Source organism: Cyprinus carpio, chromosome A12 (genome assembly GCF_018340385.1).
Source record: "Cyprinus carpio isolate SPL01 chromosome A12, ASM1834038v1, whole genome shotgun sequence".
NCBI lineage: Eukaryota > Metazoa > Chordata > Actinopteri > Cypriniformes > Cyprinidae > Cyprinus > Cyprinus carpio.
This window is the reverse complement of record NC_056583.1, coordinates 10,581,662-10,605,925: the sequence shown is the minus strand read 5'-3', so window position 1 is coordinate 10,605,925 and position 24,264 is coordinate 10,581,662. Positions and strand designations below refer to the sequence as shown.

At 35.8% G+C, this 24,264-nt stretch overlaps 4 protein-coding genes, 1 long non-coding RNA gene and 1 other non-coding gene across 6 annotated transcripts; 3 read left to right on the top strand and 3 right to left on the bottom strand.

The window, feature by feature from the left end:
• The first annotated feature begins 43 nt into the window (after positions 1-43).
• LOC109054584 (zinc finger DHHC-type palmitoyltransferase 4) lies at positions 44-5,870 on the top strand. The gene is made up of 7 exons (XM_019071834.2): positions 44-315; positions 532-670; positions 745-818; positions 3,830-4,008; positions 4,087-4,212; positions 5,040-5,284; positions 5,375-5,870. The coding sequence occupies exons 2-7, from the start codon at positions 548-550 to the stop codon at positions 5,663-5,665; spliced, it is 1,038 nt and encodes a 345-aa protein (XP_018927379.1). The 5' UTR covers positions 44-315; positions 532-547; the 3' UTR covers positions 5,666-5,870.
• A 1,207-nt stretch (positions 5,871-7,077) lies between these two features.
• LOC122146987 (glycerol-3-phosphate phosphatase-like) lies at positions 7,078-11,914 on the top strand. The gene is made up of 4 exons (XM_042767469.1): positions 7,078-7,158; positions 7,471-8,425; positions 10,722-10,941; positions 11,026-11,914. The coding sequence occupies exons 2-4, from the start codon at positions 8,051-8,053 to the stop codon at positions 11,349-11,351; spliced, it is 921 nt and encodes a 306-aa protein (XP_042623403.1). The 5' UTR covers positions 7,078-7,158; positions 7,471-8,050; the 3' UTR covers positions 11,352-11,914.
• Positions 11,915-12,045: 131 nt separating this feature from the next.
• Positions 12,046-16,943, top strand: LOC109054608 (BRICHOS domain-containing protein 5-like). The gene is made up of 6 exons (XM_042767470.1): positions 12,046-12,427; positions 12,610-12,738; positions 13,102-13,248; positions 13,326-13,433; positions 14,990-15,143; positions 16,566-16,943. The coding sequence occupies exons 1-6, from the start codon at positions 12,374-12,376 to the stop codon at positions 16,658-16,660; spliced, it is 687 nt and encodes a 228-aa protein (XP_042623404.1). The 5' UTR covers positions 12,046-12,373; the 3' UTR covers positions 16,661-16,943.
• Positions 14,925-15,357, bottom strand: LOC122146988. Its single transcript, XR_006161335.1, has 2 exons — positions 15,304-15,357; positions 14,925-15,137 (listed from the first exon to the last, which is right to left on the bottom strand). It is a non-coding gene; the product is annotated as an uncharacterized LOC122146988 (long non-coding RNA).
• A 26-nt stretch (positions 16,944-16,969) lies between the features above and the next one.
• Positions 16,970-20,901, bottom strand: LOC109054583 (target of rapamycin complex subunit lst8). Its single transcript, XM_019071833.2, is given in 9 exon segments — positions 16,970-17,438; positions 18,435-18,598; positions 18,705-18,829; positions 18,945-19,097; positions 19,180-19,255; positions 19,329-19,491; positions 19,602-19,653; positions 20,367-20,598; positions 20,744-20,901. Coding segments are annotated over 8 exon segments (981 nt in total). The 5' UTR covers positions 20,496-20,598; positions 20,744-20,901; the 3' UTR covers positions 16,970-17,319.
• A 2,561-nt stretch (positions 20,902-23,462) lies between these two features.
• Positions 23,463-23,535, bottom strand: trnat-ugu. Its single transcript has one exon. It is a non-coding gene; the product is annotated as a tRNA-Thr (tRNA).
• Between the last annotated feature and the right edge of the window lie 729 nt (positions 23,536-24,264).

Genomic DNA, 24,264 nt, shown 5'->3' with positions numbered 1-24,264 from the left:
AGGAAGTTCCGTATCGATGTTGCCATGTCCACTTTGGGATTGTTTTCTACCAACAAAGTCGCTTATATACGTAGTAGTTGGTAGTTTATTTCTATGCAGTAGTGTAAAACGTTTTAATTATTTATGTAAAAATATATAAATTAAATACCTCCTCTTTTTTTATTTTTTGAGGCAAGTCGTAATGTTTTGACCAGACCAGGTTTCTTGTTTTGTGTAGAGATCTGGCAACAGTGTTCCGTATTCACGTCTGCTTCACACCACCACGGTCTGTACGGGAAAAAGGTGTGAGTGAGGATGGTGCTCAGGTGAATAAAGGTAAAGCTTTCCTTCGCTTGCCTCTTTATATATACATTAGCACACCTGTATGTCCAGTACTGTCTAAAAAGAAACTCTTAAACACAGTTTAAAATGGTTTTATTGAGTAAATAGTTCCATACGTTCGGTTTTGTTTTAAGCGCTCTTTCTTTTCTAATCTTATACAAACATCTGTAATAAGTGAAAATAAATTTCTCACGGTGCTGTGCTGCTCAGGTAACGTTAGTGTCAAATGGACTTCCTCACTCTGTTTGGTGTATATGTGGCAGTGGTGCTCGCCTGCATCGCTCTGGTTTGTAAGTATTCAGGACATCAGCAGACTCCTCTCGGTCAGCTTGTGGACAAGTTCACAGGGGTAAGTGAAGCCATGCAAACTGTATATTTCTGTAATTGTTTAAAATATAATTTATATCAAGTTGTTGCTTTTAGATCATCTCGCCATGGATCCCACAATGTATCCAAAGCGTTTGCTACAGATCTATGCACAGGCTGTTCCATCAAAGGTAAGAGAGTTAGAACAGGTCCAAATGTTTGGAGTTTTTAAGTTTTTTTTAAAGTCTCGTCTCTTATGCTCAACAAAGCTGCATTTATTTGATCAAAATACAGTAAAAACAGTAAAATTGTGAAATATTATAATTTAAAACCTAGTTCTTTTCTAGGGGTGGGAGATATGAGGGGTGTGTTATTTAAAGATATTAGTAGATGCTAAGGGGTGGGCGATATAACATCTCGATATAGCTGTTTTTATTTTATTTTATTTTTGTTATTAAAAAGAAGAAAATTACAAACACAGTAGAACAAATAAATATGAAATAAACCTTTAATTTATTCAGCTACAGTAGGCTAGGTTTATTGAACATATTTCAGGAAGAAATATTACAGAAATTGAATAAAGTGTATGAATAAAACACTACACAGTCATCACTGTATCAGTCAAACATGAACTGATCATTATTAAAAATCCCAAAAGGAGTTCAGTCAAGGACAGTGAGTGATTAGCATAAATAATGACAGACAGCAGCAGGTAAATTAGACTGCTGTCCCTTTAAGGCCAACTGTACGGATCCAATATACTGATACACATCTGGTTTTCACCCAACTGTTTACGTTTATTTAACATATAACCGGCTGTGTTTATGGGAATACTCACGCATTTTCCAAATTAGCAACTGCATGCCGTCTGATGAGAGAGGTGCTTTCTGAATGTGTGCTTCTTATGTGTGTCAGTCTATCCAAGCACCACTTTGAGTTCTTTTTCATTGCTTGATAACTCTATCAAGTGTGTCCCACACTTAATTTTCTCATTCACGAATGTTTCCTTCCTTATCACTCAAAAATCTATATAACTTTTAAGTAGTACTATGTTACACAGATATACTTGCATACCACAGAATACACGATATAGCAAAATCTCTAACGATAGACACTTTATTCTGCAGTAACGATATATACGGTCATACTGCCCAGCCCTATTATTTTCTTTTTGAATATATTTTAAAATGTAATTTATGTCGGTGAAAGTAAAGCTGATTTTCAGCACCCATTACTCCAGTCTTCAGTGTCACATGAGCTTCAGAATTCCTTCTGAAATCATTATTTGACGTGAACAGTTGATTAATTATTGATTTATAATGAGTTGATTTTTGAATTTTTATTTAGCTTAAGTCTTTTTTTTTCATTAAACAAATGTTTACAGTGAATTGTATTACAAATGTAATGTTTGTCAACTGGATGCTTTAAAGGGATAGTTCACCCAAAAATGAATATTCGCTGTTAATTTACTCACCCTCAGTACATTCGAAATGTAGGTGACGTTTTTTTTTCTTCTTCAGTAGAACAGTAAAGATGATTTTCATCTGAAACCGTGATCCTTGGTGATTCATATGCTGCACGTCTGTGGTTTTAGAGTGTAAAAAAAAACAAAACAGACAAGCACAAATTAATACCCGTGGCTGCTGATGAAATGAAGTGAAACGATCACTCTGTACAAGAAAATCAACATTATTTACAACATTATTACTTTTAATCCACAGCCTGGGCAAACGGTTCTCAGCATGTTCACAGCTGTCTAAAACATGAACTTTCTTTTGTCACATAATGACACTTAAAATGATGACGCTGTTTGTTTACAACAGAGAGTGAGGACTCATGCGCAAACTGAGAAAGATGACCAAGAACACACGTGAGCTGACCCTATTTGTTTACAATGGAGAGTGAGGACTCGTACAACATAAAAGTTACAATGGCTGATGATTTCAATGTGAAAGAGGATTTGTGGTCACTGTTTTCTGATTTGATCAAGTAGGGATGTGCATAAAATTCCAGGTCATCTTCTTTCACATTGAAATCATCAGTGTCAGCTCATCCATGTTCTTGGTCATCTCTGTCAGTTTGCACATGAGTCCTCACTCTCCGTTGTTAACAAACAGCATCATCAGCTTATGTGCGAGTATGCATCTGTGCATACGTCATTATGCGACAGAAGAAGACAGTCATGAACACGCTGAGAACTGTTTGCCCGGGCTGTGGATTAAAGGTAAAAATGTAGTTAATAATATTCAGTTTCTTGCACAGAGCAATCGTTTCGCTTCATAAGACCTCAGTGTGTCATCAGGAGTCACGGGTAATTTGGTCTTGTCGTATATGGTTTTTTTTTTGGACTTTCAGCATGCAGTTTATGAATTGCCAAAGACAACGGTTTCACCTAAAAATCTTCTTTACTGTTCTACTGAAGAAAAGTCACCTACATCTCGGATGGCCTGAGGGTGAGTATATTAACAGCAAAATTAAAATTTGGGGTTAACTATCCCTTTAAGCCTGTATGTTTAGTCATTATGACAAATGTTATAAATGCAGATTGTTATTAAATAAAGGCTATTATGTGTTGTAATGTGTGCTTTTTAGTGATTGATAGACAACAGTTCATAATTTTGTTAAACTCAGTATAAAATGTAATAACTAGTCCTTGTTATGATGTAATGTAATGTAAGTTATGATGCCCTAATACTAATTCTTAGTTTAGGTAACATATGAAACACATGGAGTAAATGTTTACAATTTATTTGACGATATTTGCTGTTATTTTTCGAAATGTTCGACCAATTAAAACATTTTAATTGAATGGACTATAAAACTAGTTCAGTAAAGGTTGAGCCAACTAAAAAATAACAATTCAGGTGACATTTTGAAGAGAGAAATTGAGTGAATGTAAAAAATCTGTTGAACTAGTTACTAAATAGTAATTGGTTGAAGTAGCTTGACATTTTTTACAGTGTTGTTATATAATAAAATAATAATAATAATGTCCCATATCTGATAGAATACTACTTGACACATTTAAGGCAGTTTCTTGCATGCATTTGGCAGATACTTTGATCCGAACTAAGCAACTTACAGTGTATTCAGACTATGCAATGTATTCAAGCTATACATTCGATCACTTTATGTGTTCTCTAATCATCAAAATGTCAAGTATATTTCCTCTAATCCAATGTCTGTTTATTTTTCACATTAGGAACAACCTCTTCCTTTTCTTGCACCTGTTACTTGAAGTGGTTGTGTATGGAGAATTCTCCTATGAGGTCTTTGGCTTCTGTTTGGACATGGGCACAAGTTTAATCAGTTTGTGCATTCCTTACGTCCTCCTTGCAGTGAAGTCTTATCTGTTCTACATGTGTTGTAGCAGAGACCCAGGTAAGCAAATGAACAATTGTCTCATTTCAATTGAAAATAAATTGAATACCAGTACAATTAATTTGACTTTCCTTTTAGGCACATTGACAAAGGCAAACCATACTGCACAACTAAAGGTCTACAAATATGATGAAAAACTGTTCCATCAGGGAGTCCGGTGTTCAACCTGTCAGCTGCTCAAACCTGCCCGATCCAAACACTGTCGTAAGTATAGAAGTAATATTAATCCCTCCTTTGAAAATCCAATTTTATTTCATGTATTTTTGGAGTAAATGTAAAATTTTTGGAAGTAAAAAAAAAAAAAAAAAAAAAAAAAACGAGTCATTGTGTGAGGTGAAAATAACCCAATGATTTTAATAGTTGTTTCTGATCAGATGTTTTATTTTTTTTTTGTACGTAATGACTTTATTTTACACTGTATGTTGTTAGATTAATTTGTTTGCATTTGTGTGTATGACACTGTGCACCTGGTATTGGTATTTCCTTAGTTTGTGAAAAAGCTACTTGTGATGAAGCCATCGTGTTGCTTTTTGTCACATTTTTTAATATTATAGCAGTACAAAACCAATTATAGTACTTTGATATATTAACATTATATTAGTTAACTTAATATATATATTTACTTTAAATCTGTAAAATACAAAACATTGTTACCATTGTTATTTTTTATAGAGTTCTTTCTTTTTTTTAACCATAGATTTCATGATTTTTTTTTTTGTGTATTCTTGTAAGTTTAACTACTAAATAACTCCTTCAGCTGTGAACAAGCAATTACTAACCCCATTTTATATAATTAATTTTCTAAATTAATTTTCAGCATTCAGTTCAAGTTAAGAGGCATTATATTGATTATCACAAAATAATTTCCCTCTTCCCTTAGTTAAAAAAGAAGCAAGAAACAAACAAATAATATTAGTGAAACAAGCTATAATTATTCATATTAAAATGATTAATAATGGCCTCACCGTTAGTGGCATTCATTTATTTTTTTCGACATTATTCATCAAATGGCCTTGATCTCATTTCTGCAGGGGTTTGCGGTCGATGTGTGCAGAGATTCGACCATCATTGTGTGTGGGTGAATAACTGCATTGGTGCCCAGAACACCAGATTCTTCCTGCTGTACCTCCTGAGTGTGTGTGCTATGGCAGGCGATATTGCAGTCCTTACAGCAGACATGTTGCTCAAAGCTGTTCTTCGAACTGGACTCCTGCATGCTCACTACATTGATGAGCAGGGTGAGCAACAGCGTGCTGGACCAATCTTTATCATCCAGGTAATTAATAAATACCACAGAAATGGTCTTTACTAGTAATTGTGCTGTGGTCCATAATAAATCTTTTTGCCATTGCATTCCTTGTTTCAGCATCTCTTTCTGACATTTCCAAGGATCGTCTTCATGCTGGGCTTCTTGGTATTTGTCTTTTTCCTCTTGGCGGGTTATTTCATGTTTCACATGTATTTGGCTTTGATAAATCAAACCTCCAATGAGTGGTTTAAAGGAAAAGGTCACAACTGCCAGCATTGCCATCCATACTCTACACACAACTGCCGGACCTCATACAATCCATTTAGAGGTTTCTATTACAGGGGAATCCTCAAAAACCTTGGGGAAATCTTTTGGCCCCTATGTCCTGCTCAGAAAAAAGAGAACTAGAGAAAGTGCGTTATTGTTCTTACACCGTGTCTACACTGTCGTGTCGTGTCAGCATCACTGATTATAGTGGGTTCTACTGCATTTTGTCGTGCCGCGCAGCTCGTGTCCAGTGTAGACACAGTGTTATTTTTAACTGTTTGTATTAAACTCTGTGTCCTTTTTTGGTAAATGGGGTTTTTAATAAATATGTTCTTAGCATTATGTATTATTGGTACCTTTTCTCTTCATTTTTTTCTTTTCTCTGACCTTTTTTTTTATCAGAATTTTCTAATGTACTTTGTAATTGTTTTTCATAAACTTACAGTGAATGAAAATGAGGCTGTCAAGGAAAGGCATGCAGTCCATTCAATAGGTTGTGCTGTCTTGAAGTCACATATATCGTCTAATTTTTACTTTATGCATTCCATAGTTTTCATCACAAGGATTTGTATTTGTACTTATATGGCAATCATTACTGTTATTTAGGTTGAGATTTAAAAATTTTATAAAAATATATTTCAGCATGAATAAAAAACAATACTATATATTAAAATTTATATTAAATGATCTTAACCAAATATATTTTATACACATGACAGGGTATAAATTAATTCCCTACTTGACCACAGATGCCATCTTAAAACATTTTTGGATGGTTATTCTCTTATTAATCATGATACTTCATTATCTGATTCTGAAATGATTTAACCTAAATAATTTTGAGCTTAAATATTCTATATATTCTTAAATATTCTATTGTTTTTTTTTTTGTCATTGGATAATAGTAGTCTGTGAATTTATTTTATCTTGTATTAAGTTTTATATTTGTGGACACTTAATTCATTTACAGATTTAGAATAAAAATAGTTTTTATTTTGAAGTGAAAGTTAAAATGGGACTTTATACTATATAGTTTTCTGTCATAAATATAATAATAAAATATTTCATCAAAAATAGACAACTTATGTTTTTCTGTATGAGTTTAATGAAGGAATGTCCTCTTAATCTCTTTAAATCATAACATATACATAATTTTTTCAGCTAGCTATGAGTATCCATTAATGAAGACCTATTTCTAAATTGGGGGAAATTTTTCAGTTCCCTAGGAGGAAGTGTTACAATACAATATGTTACAAACCCACACCATCAGATATTATATCAAAATCAAGTTGACAACATCCAGCACCATGTGGCTGAGAACCAGCAGCCCTTTAGTGGTGGTGAATCTCTTTCCAGTGGCCTTGAAGTCCTCCCTCCTTCAGATAAACAGGGTCAAACCCCTGCTCTAGTCCAGTCAGGCCAGCATCAGGACATAACGACAAAGTGGACATGAGAATTACAGTCATAACACCAACGTTACACACATTGCTGTAGATGCATGATATTTCATATCAACCACAATTATTTATCTTTTACCAGACAACTATCTGAGCCTTTATGAAATCGGCAAAATGCTTGGTGAGGGAGGATACGGCTCCGTCTATGAAAGGAAATGCTTGGAGGATGGCCTTGAGGTATCAAAATTTTCTTATAATATTTCCCTTTAGTAATTGTTTTGTCTCACTATGTCCATTACAAGTCATCTAAGTGTACAAATATATAGCTTTCTGTTACATCTTTTTTTTTCTTTCACAAAATGGTACCTGGTTCATGGCCAACTCAAAGGTTCCTGCCATCTCATCCATAGAATCTACTACCCTATTACACCCTCCCCTTTCCTAGACTGTATTGTTACAGCAAAGTTTACTGTCACTGCTGTGCCATGATTTCAACAGTTTATCTTTCCATACTGTATCATTGTATTACTTTTTCTTTGTTTTGTACAGCATCCTCCCGAGGTGTAATTTCAATATCTGGTCAAGGTCTCTGTCATCAGGGACTGTACAATCCAATCTTTTAGAAAAAAAAACAGAGGTTTACCCATAACCCACTGAACCTTAGCCGTCAATGGGGCATAAGCAGATCATAGGAAGACGTTCAAATGAGACTTCATACATATTAGCTATTAATCCAGCAAAACATAAATAGTTACGAATTGCCATGGGATTGAGTTGGACATAGAAGAATAAAATGAACATGAGAGGATACCTATTTTTAGCTTTATGGCACCTACCCTGACGAAGGTCTATTTCATTCCATTTTATTAAGTCACTGGCCCTTTAAACCGGTGCGGAAGTGCCTTTACTAGTATAAAACGTCACGTACAATGTCAAACGAATGAATCACTTGCACAAGGTAGTGTGCTGTAACTAGTAATTTCCAGTTCCCTATCATTCTCTAATCTGATACAAGCTGATCTCTGGCTAGTCAGCGGACAATTCGTAGACAGGTGAAGATCAAATGTTTTTTTAGGGCGGACCCGGGACAAGAACGAAGATTGCTGTGAGGACGAGAGTAACTTGAGGAATGGCTGCATCTAAATGTACGCAACTGACTGCTGCTCTGAGCAGACAGTTACTGGACTCCGTGGACTGTGTACTATTTGACTGCGACGGCGTGATATGGAGAGGGGACCAGGTCATCCCCGGAGCCCCTGAGGTTGTCAGTTCACTGAAGAAAAACGGAAAACAGGTGTTTTTTGTCACAAACAACAGCACGAAAACCCGACAAATGTACGCGGATAAATTAGGCAAGCTCGGTTTCGATGCCACTGCTGACGAGGTGTTCGGGACAGCGTACTGCTCGGCGGTGTACCTCAAAAACGTATGTAAACTCGACGGAAAAGTCTATTTAATTGGGAGCAATGCGATGAGGCAGGAGCTCGAGGACGTGGGGATCCGGCCGGTGTTCTGAAATATTCGGTGTCTGAGATTTTCGGTGACGCTGGGCGGAGCTTACATGAATATTCACGAGTTTCCTGTTTCGCGTTAAAGCGTCTCTGAAAATATTAGTACGTTGTCACTGAAACATAAACGATTTTCAAAAAGGTATGTTTTAGCGTAGAATGACATTATGCTTAGTGTATTGTTGTTTTTATTACTATTGTTAATATGCAAAATAATTTAAAGATTGTGATTGTCGTAATGATTTACCTGATGTAGGCTATGCTCCAAATGAGCCTACAACAATTAAGCATTTTTATAATATTAAGAGTCCTTAAAATGTGTCGCTTAATAACTGTTCCAAAATGTATCTGTTGTGCCATAATAAAATGTATGATGATTATTCTGTGTCATTCCTAATCGTTTGCTCAATCATTCAAAAAAATGTTTTTAATAACAAAGCAAAAGATGAATTTTTTTTAATGCACACATGAACTGGAATATAAACATTCTTAATCTCTGTATTTATTTATTTATTTGTCAAAAAAAAATATACATTTAGTAGATAAAATGCACTATATAGTTAAACAAAAATGTACAAATGTCTTTTATACACTTTATTATTGTATTTAATCATATACACATTGTGGTGCACTTGAAAATCATTTTGACTCAAATGTGTATTGGTCAAATTTTGAAATCCACAACCTTGCAGTACTTTAACAATTTTTTTGCTTATTTTCTACAAACTTATAACAATTAAAATGTTTTGTAGTTTAATAGAAAGTGGCTATATCAAAACATACAGTAATTTGTATATTTTCATTTCAAAGATAAAAGTAGATTGCTTTTGCTGAATAAAGACTTCAACTGATTCGGGTGTTAAAAGTTTTTATTAACCGATGTGGTGAAGACATTACATAAATGACATTTACTACACACCTGTATAAATATAAAATACATGGTCATGTTTTGAAAAAAAAAAAAAAAAAAAAAAACAGGTGAAAGCTACACGAGGATGTAACAACTTGTATATGTGTTCAGGGATAGGCCTACTGATCAACATAAGCAAGCACATGTTATATGACTTCTGTTTTAAGTAAATTATTAAATACATTATTAAAGTAAATTCCTATATGAACAAGAAATGGCAAACAGAAATTTATGCACCATGAACAAACTCAATGAAATCAGTCTAAATGTTGGGAGAAGAAACATGCTTCCAAATCAATGGGATCATATTGTTTATACCACTGCAGAATAAGCCATTCAAGAATGACCCACATGTTTTTTAATATTAGTGGAATATCCACCAACATTAACTTTTTTACAAAACCCTTTATCCATGAAACATGTTTTTATTAGGTTGTGCTTGGTTTGATTACCTTTGATTATCTTGATTCCAAAAGTGTGGATTTCAGGAACAAAATGTAGTAAAACTTTAAAACTGGTTAAATAATACAACATTTGTATCAAATACTAGGCTATACAAGTTTTTTTATTTTGCATATGATTTGTTTAACTATTACACTGATAAAGTACACATCCACCATCCCCTGCATCAGATAAAAAAGCAAAAGTTAATTCTGAGAACGTTTACGCATGTCTTCATCTATGTGTGCAATAGTGGCCTCATATATAACTTGACAAAAATATAAGTCTCCCCCATTAGAAGAGCTTCTGTAAGCTATAGGAAAAAAATAACAGGCAGAAGTGCAAGTATCAAACTCTGCTGATTTGTAACAGATATATTAATTACAAACAAACAGCTTCTCCACATGAACTGTAGGCTGTCATGCACTTCCATGTGACACCTTTTTTAAGGAGAAAAAAAAAAGTTAAATAGTTGTTACTACACAAGAGTCTTTATATCGTTCTTCATTTCTCACCTTACAGTCTTACAATACAGTGAGCAAGTTTGTGCCACCATATGCTACACAACTTCAAATGACATACTTTTCATAGCAAAACAGAGGAATATGAGAAAATATTTAACAGCTACTGGCCCATTTACTTGTAGCGTATTCTAACGATAGGCTGCTTCTGGCAAATCAGTGGCTGTAATCGTTGAGTAAACATTTAAAACAGCAAACGATAACATTTTGTGCACAAACGAACAATTATATTCAACATTTGCTTATCTTCGTTAGAAGCTGAAACGTAATTAACCTACCTTGTTGAACAGTTTTTGTGATCCGGTGAAAACGTACTAATATTATCAGAGACGCTTTAACGCGAAACAGGAAACTCATGAATATTCATGTAAGCTCCGCCCAGCGTCACCGAAAATCTCAGACACCGAATATTTCAGAACACCGGTCGGTGTGGGGCCTGACCCCGTCTCAGGAGGTCAGAAAGACTGGGCGGATGTTCCTCTCGATAAGGAGGTCCAGGCTGTACTGGTCGGGTTTGATGAACATTTCAGTTACATGAAGCTCAATAGAGCTCTGCAGTACCTTTGTAACCCCGCCTGTCAGTTCGTGGGAACTAACACGGACACGAGGCTGCCTCTGGAGGGAGGCAAAGCGGTCCCGGGTAAGCAGATATGAAGGACATCACAAATATGTATTACCTGAATGTCGTATTATCACAACGACCTTGTCTTCCGCTTGTCTGCAGGGACAGGGTGCCTCCTAAAGGCTGTAGAGACCGCTGCACAGCGCCAAGCTCAAGTGGTCGGAAAACCCAGCAGCTTCATGTTCGAGTGTGTGGCCAGCCAGTTCGGTCTGAACCCTGAGAGGTGTCTGATGGTCGGAGATAGACTGGACACTGACATCATGCTAGGCTCAAACTGTGGCCTGAAGACCCTGCTGACCCTCACAGGGGTTTCTACTGTAGCAGAAGCCGAGGCAAACCAGAAGAGCGAATGTCCACTTCAGCAAAAAATGGTGCCTGACTATTATATAGGCAGCATTGCTGATATTTTACCTGCACTACAAGCATAGTCAGTGTGTTTACTTGGATCTCACCCAGTTTAATAGAGAATATATTTATCAATAAATGGGTACCGATATTTTAATACTATAGTTTATCTAAATAGGTTTAATAGAAATTGTTCTACAAATATATGCAGTATGATTTATGTCATCAAGGCTTCATTTCAAAACTGGCCTACCTCTTTTTTTTTTTTAAATAACCCACTGTTTTTATTTTAAGTAATATAAGGGCAATACTTTTTTTATTTTAGTGTTATTGTTTTTGTAATTTGTAAAGTGTTTTCTTGTCAGTAATACTCGGGTGCTACAAAACAAGTGACCCTCTAAATTGTGCTGTTTGTTTTTTATTTTATCAGAAGTACTTCAATTCTGTACTGTTAATTCACTGTACTTGTAACATAATAAGTGAGAGAATATTATGAATAGTTTCAGTTTTTACATTTTGCATTTTACAGCTTTGTCACTCACTAACCCATAAACCTGGTAGGATTTTTCTTCTCACCATGGTTTGGCGTGAGTTCAAGTGTTCATTTCGCTTGACTGATCAAATAAATAAGGATTGTTAATGAAAAGTGTACACCTTTTTTTCCTAATATTGTACTTAAAAGGGATGAAAATTCTGTGAATAATTTACTCACCATTACATCAATCTAAAATTACTTTCTTCTAGGCTACATAAAAGACATTATTTCGAGAAATTATATTTTGAAGTTTTTTTCACTATAACCACCTCTGAAGTTATTAAAGTCACCTTGGTCAGTCAGCAGCCTAAGGGCATGGCCAGTCGATGCCTTAAAAACGCTCTGTGACGGAAAGCCCTGTCCACAGTGCCGATCTACCTGTCCCCTTTGTCTATTGTCTGGTATGGGGTAGTCAGCCAGTGGGTTGGACTACCTGGTGTGAGGCACGAGGTGGGGGGCAGAGGAGTTAGACACCTATACTGCAGGCACCGCTGGTCAGTCTCAGTCATGAACATTGCCTTACACAGAAAGAAGTAAGACAGGTACTGTGAGGAGAAGCAAAACGGCAGAATGTTGAGGTGCTGGAAGCATTCAGAAGCCAATCTGGAGGACCCACAGAACATGGTGAGAGTTCATAGCTGTTTTCCAATAGCAGTGCACATAATTAAGTTTATTGCAGAAATATGTCAGTTTGTGTTTTGCTTAGCTGTGTTTTATGGCTTGCTTACAATCCATAAATATTCTTTAATGTGAATGTGCCTTAAATGTAACTTGGAGGGAGATGGTTGTGTGTTTGGATTTTCTAGCACTGTGGTCCCATGAGCTCCTCCAGGGCTCCTCACAAAGTTCTCTGGGGGAGTATTGCTGCCATGCTGCTCATTGTAATCATCACTCTCGGTGTGGCCGCACATCTAGGGCTAGAGCACACGACACAAGTAAGAGTCCAGGCATTTCTTTTCAAGCATTCTTAAGGCAAGGTACCGGTAAACCGTTGTTTTTTCTCCACCCATGCACTGGCCAATTTGGGATTTTGGGTTATTTTGCTTTGATAGCTTGTCATCTCTCGTACTAGTGGAAAGAAAATTTCAAAATTTTTCCTCATGGACTGAGTCAGAAATCTTAATTTCAGTAGCAATTACATACACCAGACTTTCCTGTTTCATTACATTCTTAAGTGTTTTACAGAGGGGTTTGCACTTAATGTACAGCGATTAATCAACAGGGAAAGTATGCTGATATTGTATCAGCTGTGGTTTCTTGGTTTAAACGTTTGCACTGAAAATGAAACTTCTGCGCAGTCTTCATTGCAGGTTATCAGAATTCCCGATCACATGGGTGACTTGATCAGTCAGTCGGCTTTGATTGACAAGCACAACAGTGTAGTGACCTACTCTGTGACTTCCCATGTCAACCACACCTCCATAGTGATTTTTGACATGAGACATGTAAGGCCCTTTCCTTTCTCTACGAATTAGGATTTTCCTCTAAAGCTTAGTTACATTTCTCTATCACTCTCCCTCAGGGGTTGGTATGCTATAAACCCGACAACCAGGATAGCTGCTTTCTTCTCCGGATGGAAAGTTTGGATTACGAGAATGTGCAATCTCAGCTAAACAAGTCAGAGCAACAGGTAAAGGATTTCTGCTTGTTGATTCTTCTGTATTTGTATTGGACCAGAAGATCAGATAGTGTGATTATGGAAAACTAATCTTTCAATATTACATTATATTAAATATATACACTACACTCTTAAAAATAACATTTTTTTTTTCATGCAGTCATGCCCTGTCAGAATCTTGGGTTCCTCAAAGAACCTTTCAGTAAACATTTCTTAAAAGAACCATTTCTTTTTTTAGTGTGAAGAACATTATAAGTATCTAAAGCACCTTTTTCCATTACAAAGAACCTTTTGTCCAGTGGAAAGGTTTCATGGATGTTAAAGGTTCTTCATGGAACTTGAGAGTGTACTTTTCAAAAGTTTGTGTCAAAAAGATTATTATTATTTTGAAATAAATGTATATTTTATTCAGCATAGATGCATTAAATTAAACAGAAGTGGCAGTAAATAATTTTATAATGTAACAAAAGATTTCAGTTTCAAATAAATGCTATTTTTAAATGTTCTATTTATCAAAGAATAGGGGAAAAAACGTATAATGGATTATAAATTAATGGATTATTCAGCAAAATATTAGGCAATGTTGCTTTTCTGATATTGATAAAGATAAGAAATGTTATCAAATCAGCATATTAGAATGATTCCTGAAGGTTCATGTGACACTGAAATGAAAATTGCTTGGTGTATTTAACTGGATCTCGTTCTTTTGGATTGGACGCAGCAGCTTTTTAAGATCTTATGCACCATACGTACCTAAAACATAAAGGTGGCTGGCAAATTGACTGGCACTTGAACGCAGAACCACCCCAGTGCTCTTAGGTAGATTAGAGAGCTCTTTTGGCTGCTTTCTCCTCCGTGACTCCAGAAAGGAAGTAATTGACCGCACCAGCTCAGTTCAGGAGCCGAATTCGAATTCCACAGACCATCTGATCCACCTTGGCTGGATCGCATTACAGGATGGGACCACAGGGTGCACAATGGCCACTCTGTTGGCTTTTTCCTCTTATAAGTCACTACTGGAAAGACAGATCTCCCTTCCGGAAATAGAGGAGAGAACTGTTTTGGACACACTTCTCTCAGCACTTAACAAGGCGATTCATGCGCTGGGTTATGATCTGTGCGAAACGGGATGGGTTGATGAACCGATAAGTATCACTGACCACTTAAAATCTTGGTCTCAGTTGAGATTTTTGCATCATATCGTTTGATTAAAGCCATTAGAAAACGTTTTGGAAACTCAATCTGTGGTCAATAGCCTTTTGAACAAGATTTCCAATTTTTGGTGCACAATGAGCTATTGAGAAGCATAAACTGCCAGTCGCAGGCTCACTCAAGCATTACTCCGCTTTAACAAGTGTCTATCTGATCTCTCAGAGGAGTAAGTGGTGTAATTACGAATGCCTTTTGTACTAGAGGAAACGCTTAATTCCCTTAAGACATAATTATACGATCGGGAGTTATACAGTGTATGCGTTCACACAGGAACAATATAGTGAGTCTGTATCACACCATTAGAGGATAATTTACTCGGCGACGATATACAGAGAGATAAGTGATGATTCTCACAGGTTCATCAGGTCTGGGTGGTGGGAAATCAGACTGAAAAACACACTGAGTTTTTGGGAGTGCTGTCCAGCAGTCGTGTGGAAGCTTCCACCCTTCGAGAACCTCTTCAGTCCCTCTGTCAGCAGGCCTCTGTGTACTGGACTAGAAGATCTGATGGTAAGAGTATGTCAGTGTTACAATATTACATTCTGTTACAGTAAACTGATCAAAAGTGAAAGTTAAGACATTTATAATGTTACAAAAGATTTATATTTAAAATAAACACTGTCTTTTAAACTTTCTATTCATCACAGAATCCTGAAAAAAAAAAACTTACTTATATTTTCACAAAAGTATTAGGCAGCACAACTGTTTTCAGTTTTTCTTGATCACCAAATCAGCATATTAGGATGATTTCTGATGGACACTGAAGACTGGTGAAAAATGAATGCAAAGAAAACTTAATTAAAAACATTTTAAAAATCTTACAGACCCCAAACTTTTGAAAGAGTTAAGATATTTCAGCCAGATCTGTGGCATAATTTCAATAACCACCAAAGACGAGGTTCCCATGACAGGCAGTGTGAAAGGGGCTGTTTTTTTGGATATAAGCCCCAAGAAGCCGTGGTTTACAGTGAATTTATAACAGCTAAGGGGCGTTGTTAGGCATGATGCGAAGCAGAGTGCCTAAAACCCCCTTAGCTATTATAAATTCACTGTAAACCACGGCCTCACAGGGATTATTGCTTTTATAAAACGGTTATTCCATATACTTAGTAAGGTTTCACAGAATAAAACAGAGCAAATAAAGTGTAATGATCTAAATAAAAACAGTATTCTTCCACCAAACAATGAGCAACACACAGAAGTAAACAAAGGTGTATGTTTGTAGGGTAATTTACAACAGCTTCGATTGCAGCTCAACCAATCAGAATCAAGGACCGGAACTATACATTTTATAAGCAGAAACTTACAGCATATTATTTTAGGCATATAAAAACAGTCCACTTACATTCTTCTGTTACAACTTTTATATTATTTAATGCTTAAAGATTTGAATGTTTAAATCGTTTGTAAAAGAGTTTTGCATTACAATAAAGTTGTAAGATTAAAATTGCAATTAAGTTGTGCATTTGGATAGTGTAACACTGAAATAATGTTAAATTGCATATAATTTATACAGTATCTTGTTGCTATACTGAGTAATTTAATATTTACAAATTGGCCTCATTCATGTCAACTGTAAGTGCCTCACTTTTTTTAAAGAAGGAAAATAAGTTTTGTGCTAATCAACATTAGCCAAAAATGCTGTATTGAGCTAAAATTGTACTGAACCCAGAATTTTCCTTTAAAATAATTGTTAAAACATTGCATAAATGTATTTTTGTGACAAGGGAATTTACAGAAAACATTGCATAACAACCCAAGAACATGCCGAGCTGCTAGAAACCTAATCCAATAGTGCAGTGAGATGGAGTTGTGACCTTTTTAAGAGTTGCAACCAGCAGAGCATGAACGAGGGACAGGACATTGATTATGACTGTCATCTGCAAATCTAAAGAAATATGAACCTTGAGATTTATTCCCTTTTTCCTGAAGGTCCCGGGAAACAAAGACTTATTTATTTCTGCATTGACATCTGCTTTCCCAGCAACATTTGTGTTTCTGTCTGCTTCTACTACTTGCCAGAGTGATATTCCACATGAAGGTGTACCAGCACACGCCAGGGAAACAAACAAATGCATTCACATCAATGACAGCATCTGGAGAGGCTACACAAATGCCATATTTAATGCCAATCTGGCAATGAAGGCGGAACCATCTTGTAATTATCTGCTAAATCCTTATCTTCATCATCTTGTATCTATCCCCGTCTTTCCAGTGGCGTTTGAACATGACTTGGCTCTAAAGCTCGCTCCAGCTTGTATCTCTTGTAACCTGATGCAGATGAGAAATGGAAAAGTACTGGTCTACAATAAAGCACCATTGTGTTCAAACATTCATATATTTGAATGAGTATTTAATTCAAGAATGGCATAAATTCAGTGATGTCTAGATATTAATCAAAACCTAAATACAAGTTACCATAATGTTTATTGACTAAACGTATGTGCATACAAAAACTGAGTACATGTATCCTAACATTGAATTTGCTACGAAAGGGATACAACAATAGACAGTTTTCTGATCAGTCATCATTCATAACCATTAAGGGTTCTCGTTAATGCAACAAAAACTTTGTTTTTTGCACATGTATGCAGTGCATTGAATACCATGAGCATGGATATGAGATGCAAATGTCAGGTATTGTGGCAGCTATGGCTGTCGCAGCTGAATGAGCTTCTTCTGCATACTATCCAAGCACACTGTCATTGAAGGCCAAACACACCACGGCTTTCTGATGGCCGCTGTACTCCCGTTTGATCTCTCCGGTCTCCACACACCACAGACGTGCAAGGTTATCCGAGGAGGCTGAAAATCAGTTGAAAAATACATAAACATTTAAACAGGAATTCTTCACAAGATTCTACTGACAGCAACATACAGTTGTGGAAGAACAATGAACAATCTGCAAACTCTGGACAACTGAGGGAATGATGCTTGATCATCACAAAAGGATGTTATTGATGCTCAAGTAGTTTTTTACTACTATTTACAAGCATTTAAATTAATAATTTGATACAATGCACCTACAAACATGTTTTTACATTGTAGCCATATTTTAAAAAAATGCCTGCAAGTAACTAAATCTGTAATATCTGTAGAAACATTACAAAGCCATTACTCTGCTTTAAACCTAACCATAGCACAAAAGTTTATTTACAGTACATGGACTTACTGTACAGTGTACTTATTCAAGAAAGTACTGAGTAATATAAGTACAGTAACTACATGGATAAATTAAGTTTTGGGGCTACCTAGTTATTACCCAGTTACAGTAAGTACTACAATGAACAGGACTGTAAAAGTTATATGTATCCTTCCTTAATAGCAGCAAGTGTTTTGCAACACAATAAATACATTGTACTTATGTCAAAAAATAATAATTATTATATGGTACAGAGTAGTTAAAGGGATAGTTCGCCCAAAAATGAAAATTCTGTCATCATTTACTCACCCATGAGTTTCGTTCTTTTGTTGAACACGAAAGAAGATAGTTTTAAAATATGGGTAATCAAACAATTGATGGTAGACATTGATTTTAATAGTATTTTTGTTCCAAGTCAATGGCTACCATCAATGGTTTGTTACCTATCTTCTTCTGTAGTCAACAGAAGAAAGAAACTCATTCAGAGTTGGAACAACTTGAGGGTGATTAAATAATTACACAATTTTCAGTTTCGGGTGAACTATCCTATTGAAGACACCTCATATAAAATGGGACCCAAGATTCTGTAATGGTCATGTAAACTTATGATCGTCTCATAGTAATAAAACATCTAAAGTGTGAATGTTGTGTATGTTCACCTGTAACTATGTATTGTGAATCTCCAGAGAAGGCACAATCCCACATCCAGCCTCGGGACGTCTCTCCTGGGTTGTTACTCTTTATACTCAACTCTGTCATCAGAGAGAAGTTGGAGGTTCTCCAGATTTTACAGGTCTGGTCAGCAGAGCATGTGGCCAACAATCTAGCACAGAGTTGAAAACATTGCTGCACGGATTTGTATAATAACTGTAATAGATTTTCACTGCTCTCTCTCCATTCCTTGGCTTAGCTTTTTGTAAGACACTTACGTGGAGTCTGGGCTGAATTTGCAGCGTAATGAGTAGCGTTTGTGAGCAGGGATCTTGGTCTTAGGTATCAGTTGTGTCACCTCATCGCCGATTCCTCCAGCCAAATTCCACACATAACAGTTGCCCTACAGTCAAATGAACCATATTTGATTCTGATACAATATGACACAGTACACATGAGCACAACCTCATTAGCAGTGTGAAATATTGAAGGTTTAATGATTGTTATTGGTTACTGACTGAGCTGTTGACTGCAGCCATATAACTGGCATCAGGATCGATATGGACTGAATTGACGGACACATCTGGCTCTGGGATGAGCTGTTCATTGTGGTCGGTTTTCAAATCCCAGATATGGATAACACCACTTTGGTCCCCAACAATTAATTCAGCCTAAAGCAAATACATTCAGACACACATTGGTTTGCTTGTGAGCAGTAGTACTAGCAGATAATACAAATATTATCCAACTGACCTGATTAGGATGAAGACACACACAATTAATAGGTGCATTGACTTGGAATATTCTTTGGCACTGTAGATTCCTCGACCTGAATGCAAACGGTACTTTAAGAAACACACCTCTAAACAGCCTTTATACTCACAGCAGACAGCATTCATTACCTCAGGTCCCAGATGCGAGCCATGCAGTCTTCTCCACCCGTGTACATTCACCGCCCATCCTCATGGAAGCCAACAGACGTGATGTTCTTGCTGACGCCGTCGTAATTGATCACAGGGTTTGGATTATTTGAGTTTAGGTCATACATGCGTATGTGTTGATAACCTGAAATGCAAGAAAAAAAGTGGTGTGAAAACTATACAGTCAGAGATGAAAGAAAAATACTGTTTGCATAATTTATAGCTTTATACGTAACGAGGCACATGCATACTTACCAGCAGCAGCAATCATGCTCCTATCAGGTGTCACTTCAAGGGAATTTACCTGCTGGTGTTTAAGTTAAGCATCTTTAAGGTATTTCTGCTCTTAAATAAACTCACTAATCCTACTGTACAGGATGCAGCAGCAGTTCTTTGTGAAAACGAAGTACACCTCAGAAAAGAGTCCTTATTATGAAGATTATATACTTCAACAAAAATGTCTTTTGCAATTATTTTTGAACTTTTTAATGTAAATTAAATGCAATAAGTTAAATTCAAGTGTGCTTTTTGACCCACTTACTGTAGGTAGGACTTGAGTACATTTTTAAATGTAATTTCTGTAATTACTTCTATTGTCTTTGAAATATGGTCAAAGTGTATTGCTAAATTAGTTAAAATTATGATCAAGCATTTAACGTGCTTTAGTATCATAGTCATGTACTTCTTTAAAGCATGACAAAATATTCTTAAATTATTACATGATTATTTAAAATGTACTTTAAACTAAGTGTTACCAAAACTTCTTCACTGGCATCATTATTCCAAAGTGTATTTTTTGATAGTGTGTTAAAAACATGAAAATCTTGAAAGTATACTTAAATTGCTTTTTATTTCTGTAATATTACATTATCTGCATGTACACTTTTTAAAATACTTTTAATATTTTAAATACACTACAAGTGTAGGTTCAGTACAATTAGAGCACTTCTTTTTTCACAGGGGGTAAAGGTCACGCTATGTATCTGCGAGCGAGGCAAAGCTCTTGCTCGTGAAGGATACAGAGTCCTGATGCTGGACGGTCCTCGTGCAGATGCCACTGTGAGCCTGCCAGAATCGGACGGTATGATCATATCCAGCGGTGGCGAGTATCACCGGATCACTGCCGACGGTGCCTTGATTCACATTCATCACGAACTCAGTGTAGACCTAATGCCAGCCTCGTAGGAGAATTTCCAGACTAGTTTTAGCTGTGGTTGTTGAGAACTTCATGTGTATCTTGATGTACGTGTTTCTGCAAATCGTTTATGTTGGCAACAAGATCAGAGAATAAAACTTGTGATAGCTTGGCATTAATGATTTTAGCGTGCTAAAATGCTTTATAAAAATAAAATTGGACAGGCTTGATAAAATAATTTAACGTAAATAAATGTTCTTACCTGATGGCGAAGAGTGCCATAGAAATTCGATTATATAAATGTAAAACTATGATCTCAACAACGAATTGAGCATTATTTACAAAAACGTCAAACCTAAGCGGTGCTCCTTCCAAAACCGTCCGCACAGAAACAATTCTTGAATAAAAGTTTCCGTATGGGATCAATTTTCCGCCAAAAGTATTGCAATTACGTATAAACATAAATAAATAAATATTATTTAATCGTAAAACCAAAATGAAAACAAAAACGCAAGTAAAAATATATTGCACAAAATTTAAACATGAAAGAAAACATTTTTAGATTAGCGTAAATCAAAAATGTAATAACGTATTTTAAAAAAAGCATGAATCAAAACTTTAAACACATTTTAACGTATTACACAAATCTGAAATATTAATGCAAAAATATTTGACTTGCATTCAAAAACATGTTTTCCTTTGTTATATTTCTGTTTTTTGTGCGCTCAGACATTTTCTGCACAAAATTGTATTTTTTGTGTGCTTATGCTGTTTTTCACTTCGCTCTTGTGTCCATGTTCTGCGCTTGCTTTTCCAAATGTTGCTGTTAGAGTTTCAAGTAAATCAGGGCAGGCTTAAGCTCATCAATGGTCCACTCTAGGGTGCATCTCAATCAGCTCCCTAGTTGAGTCAGACATTTTAACGTAAGTCGCTCCCTGAAAAATCCCACAGTGCTTTGCAAAAATTAGGGAGCATCGATGCTCACCAGGCTTCCTTACTGGAAATTGTCACATTTCTGAAGCACAAAACATAAACCACACGAGCCAACTCGATAAATATGACACGTGATAGAAGATATAAAAAGACAAAACTTATTTTTTTTTAAAGTATATTTAAGCATAAACACAGATCACTAGTCAGGTAATGAACACATCTAGTTAACATTTATAATTAAAAGTCGGCTTAAATGTTGTAAGAACCTGTTGTGTTTAAAGAGAATAAAAACAGAGATTGGTCCTGCCTATTGTTGATTATTTCCAGCGGTGACGTTCTACAATGTTGTTGGTGTTGTACATATATATGATTGCGCTGGATGTAGACAGGATTCAAAGCTTGTTTTATCAGTAAATGTAAAAGAATATGTAAAAACAAAATAATATAGGGCTACAAGAAAACATTTTACCCATCCAATTTTTCATTTATTATTCAATTATTTATTCATTTATTTAATATTTGTATATTATTGCTGTTATATTATTATATTCATTATTATGTAGGCTAATAGCTCTTTTATTTCCCCCTTCATTTCGTATATCTCTTTACTTACTTAACGTATTCTATCATGTTTTGAATATATGAGCTACAACAAAATACTGCAACAAAAACTTGTAGCCACTACAAAATAACTCATAATCCCCTGCAGATATAAGCATATTCATACATGTGAGAAAACAAGAAAATCAAACACACTCAATAAACCTTTTTAGTCTAACAAGATCAGACTAAATGAGAGGCTGGTCACATTCTAGTATAGGGGCCCAAATGACTTCATTTGTTTGTAAGTGACTCCTTTCTCCAGAACAAACTTTTTAGATGATCCTTCTGTACTATGATATATGTGATGTCTCTCTGATGTCCTTGTCCAAACACAAATATGATTGGGTAAGAAATCTGCCCTATAATGTGAAATGTAAAAGTCTTGATATAATTGAAATAGGAGCATCAATTACATGTTGTATTATAATAGAGACAATGACAGATCCACAAGCCTTGTCCACTCACCTGTTCTCTCACCACCAGCCACTACGGCTTAATGATTAAATGTTTCACATCAAGGCAAAACATGCACCATCATTTCTTTTTCTTACAACAGAAAATAAGTATCTTACATTTTATTGTTTTTGCAAACTGACCAAATGTTTTTTTTTGAGCAAAGAAAAGATTTAACAGACCAAAATGACTGCCGTTTTTGTTTCTCTCAATAAGGCAATTGTTGAATAAAGATTAGAAATCCACTTTATAGGACCACACAGGTTGAACTGTACTAAACAGTTTAGCATCGCACGTCATGTTCAGCATCGCACGTCATGTTCCTTCTCTGATGTCCTGTCATACAGTTTATCTTTGTAAGCTTTATCTGCTTGTGGATGCATTTGGCTGCTTCCATTGTGAATTTGAAACTTGTTGCCTCAAAATAAAGTGAAATGACCCCCTTTACTCTTATAGACTTTAGCTAAACTGTTTCAAATGAACAACCTTCATTCTTATGCTGTATATCTGACATAATATTATTTGACATCAGTCATTTGTATCTGTATGTGAACCAAAAACAATACAATGCAGGCTGTAGCTCCTGATAGCTCATACATACATTTTATTTTGTTGCCATCTACCGGCATCTCAAGGTATTACAGTGGTACAATGCGAAAATAAACCTGCATTGTACAGCACTGGTAAGTTATAGAAATTAGAACATAGAAATAAGTCTCACACCCTCTAGATAAAGGAATAATTTATTATTTATTATTTTGTTCTTTTGAAAGCCTCTGGTTGGAGCAGCTCACAATGTTTCTGGTAAAGTCTGATTTTATTGTACTGATGTTGATCTCCTCAAGGATGACTGTTTTTCCCAACATGAGCCTGATATCTCCAATTCCCAGCTTTTCTTCTTCTTGAAGGTTTATGTTCATCCATATGACCACAGAACGTCATATCTTCAGGGTCATTTTCAGAACAGGTCACATTTTAAAACTTAATCATTTAGGCCCCAGCGAGGATCGAACTCGCGACCCCTGGTTTACAAGACCAGTGCTCTAACCACTGAGCTATGGAGCCTCACCTGGTAGCTGTCACTCATGTAAGTGACATAAAGAGCTCACTTTGAGTTAGCATAACAAAGACACATCTGAGTTGGCAGGCAGCCTGAGATGTCTTAACAGATATCAAAGCTAAGGGTGGTTCTAGTAGTTGGTGGGGCCTTTTAATTGTTGTAACATAGAATCCTTGCACAAATTATGCCTATTTTAACATGTAAGAAAACATGGATATCAATCAACTGTTTTATTCGGACATGATCTTATTTCTGCATTTACTTTCTAGCCCACATAAATCACACACAAATGATCAGAAATAAAGAGTGGATCAGAATAGAATTATCAGTAAATATTTATCATCCTATTTCTGAAACACCATCAGACATTTTCTTATGATTATGGTGTTATTTTGTAGCTTATATATTTGATTCTTTTATATATATTTTTGTTCGTTATCATATAAATTATCATGTGTTACACAGTTTTTCTGTTGTTACATCCACTTTAGCTGGTAACATCCTCATAGAGGAATTTACATCATGACTGTAAAACAATGGAAAGACTCTCTCTGTGAGGGTAGCTGTCAGTGTGTGTGGATCACAGAATGACCGTTTTTGTTTTTTTCTGGAGATCGAAGAAATATTAATCATCATCGTATATACACTCCAGACATTGGTGTGTAAGAAAGCTGTTACCTTCCTTTGGTTTCTCTCAAACCTCCACATCCCACATAGTCATGTCGCCGGAAATT

Coding starts and splice junctions, on each gene's coding strand:
- LOC109054608 (XM_042767470.1), top strand. CDS start 12,374: ATGTTGAGGTGCTGGAAGCATTCAGAAGCCAATCTGGAGGACCCACAG. Junction 12,739..13,101: donor GGCTAGAGCACACGACACAA/GTAAGAGTCCAG, acceptor ACTTCTGCGCAG/TCTTCATTGCAGGTTATCAG. Junction 13,249..13,325: donor TGATTTTTGACATGAGACAT/GTAAGGCCCTTT, acceptor ACTCTCCCTCAG/GGGTTGGTATGCTATAAACC.
- LOC122146987 (XM_042767469.1), top strand. CDS start 8,051: ATGGCTGCATCTAAATGTACGCAACTGACTGCTGCTCTGAGCAGACAG. Junction 8,426..10,721: donor TCGAGGACGTGGGGATCCGG/CCGGTGTTCTGA, acceptor TATTTCAGAACA/CCGGTCGGTGTGGGGCCTGA. Junction 10,942..11,025: donor GGGAGGCAAAGCGGTCCCGG/GTAAGCAGATAT, acceptor GCTTGTCTGCAG/GGACAGGGTGCCTCCTAAAG.
- LOC109054584 (XM_019071834.2), top strand. CDS start 548: ATGGACTTCCTCACTCTGTTTGGTGTATATGTGGCAGTGGTGCTCGCC. Junction 819..3,829: donor CACAGGCTGTTCCATCAAAG/GTAAGAGAGTTA, acceptor TTTTCACATTAG/GAACAACCTCTTCCTTTTCT. Junction 4,009..4,086: donor GTGTTGTAGCAGAGACCCAG/GTAAGCAAATGA, acceptor CTTTCCTTTTAG/GCACATTGACAAAGGCAAAC.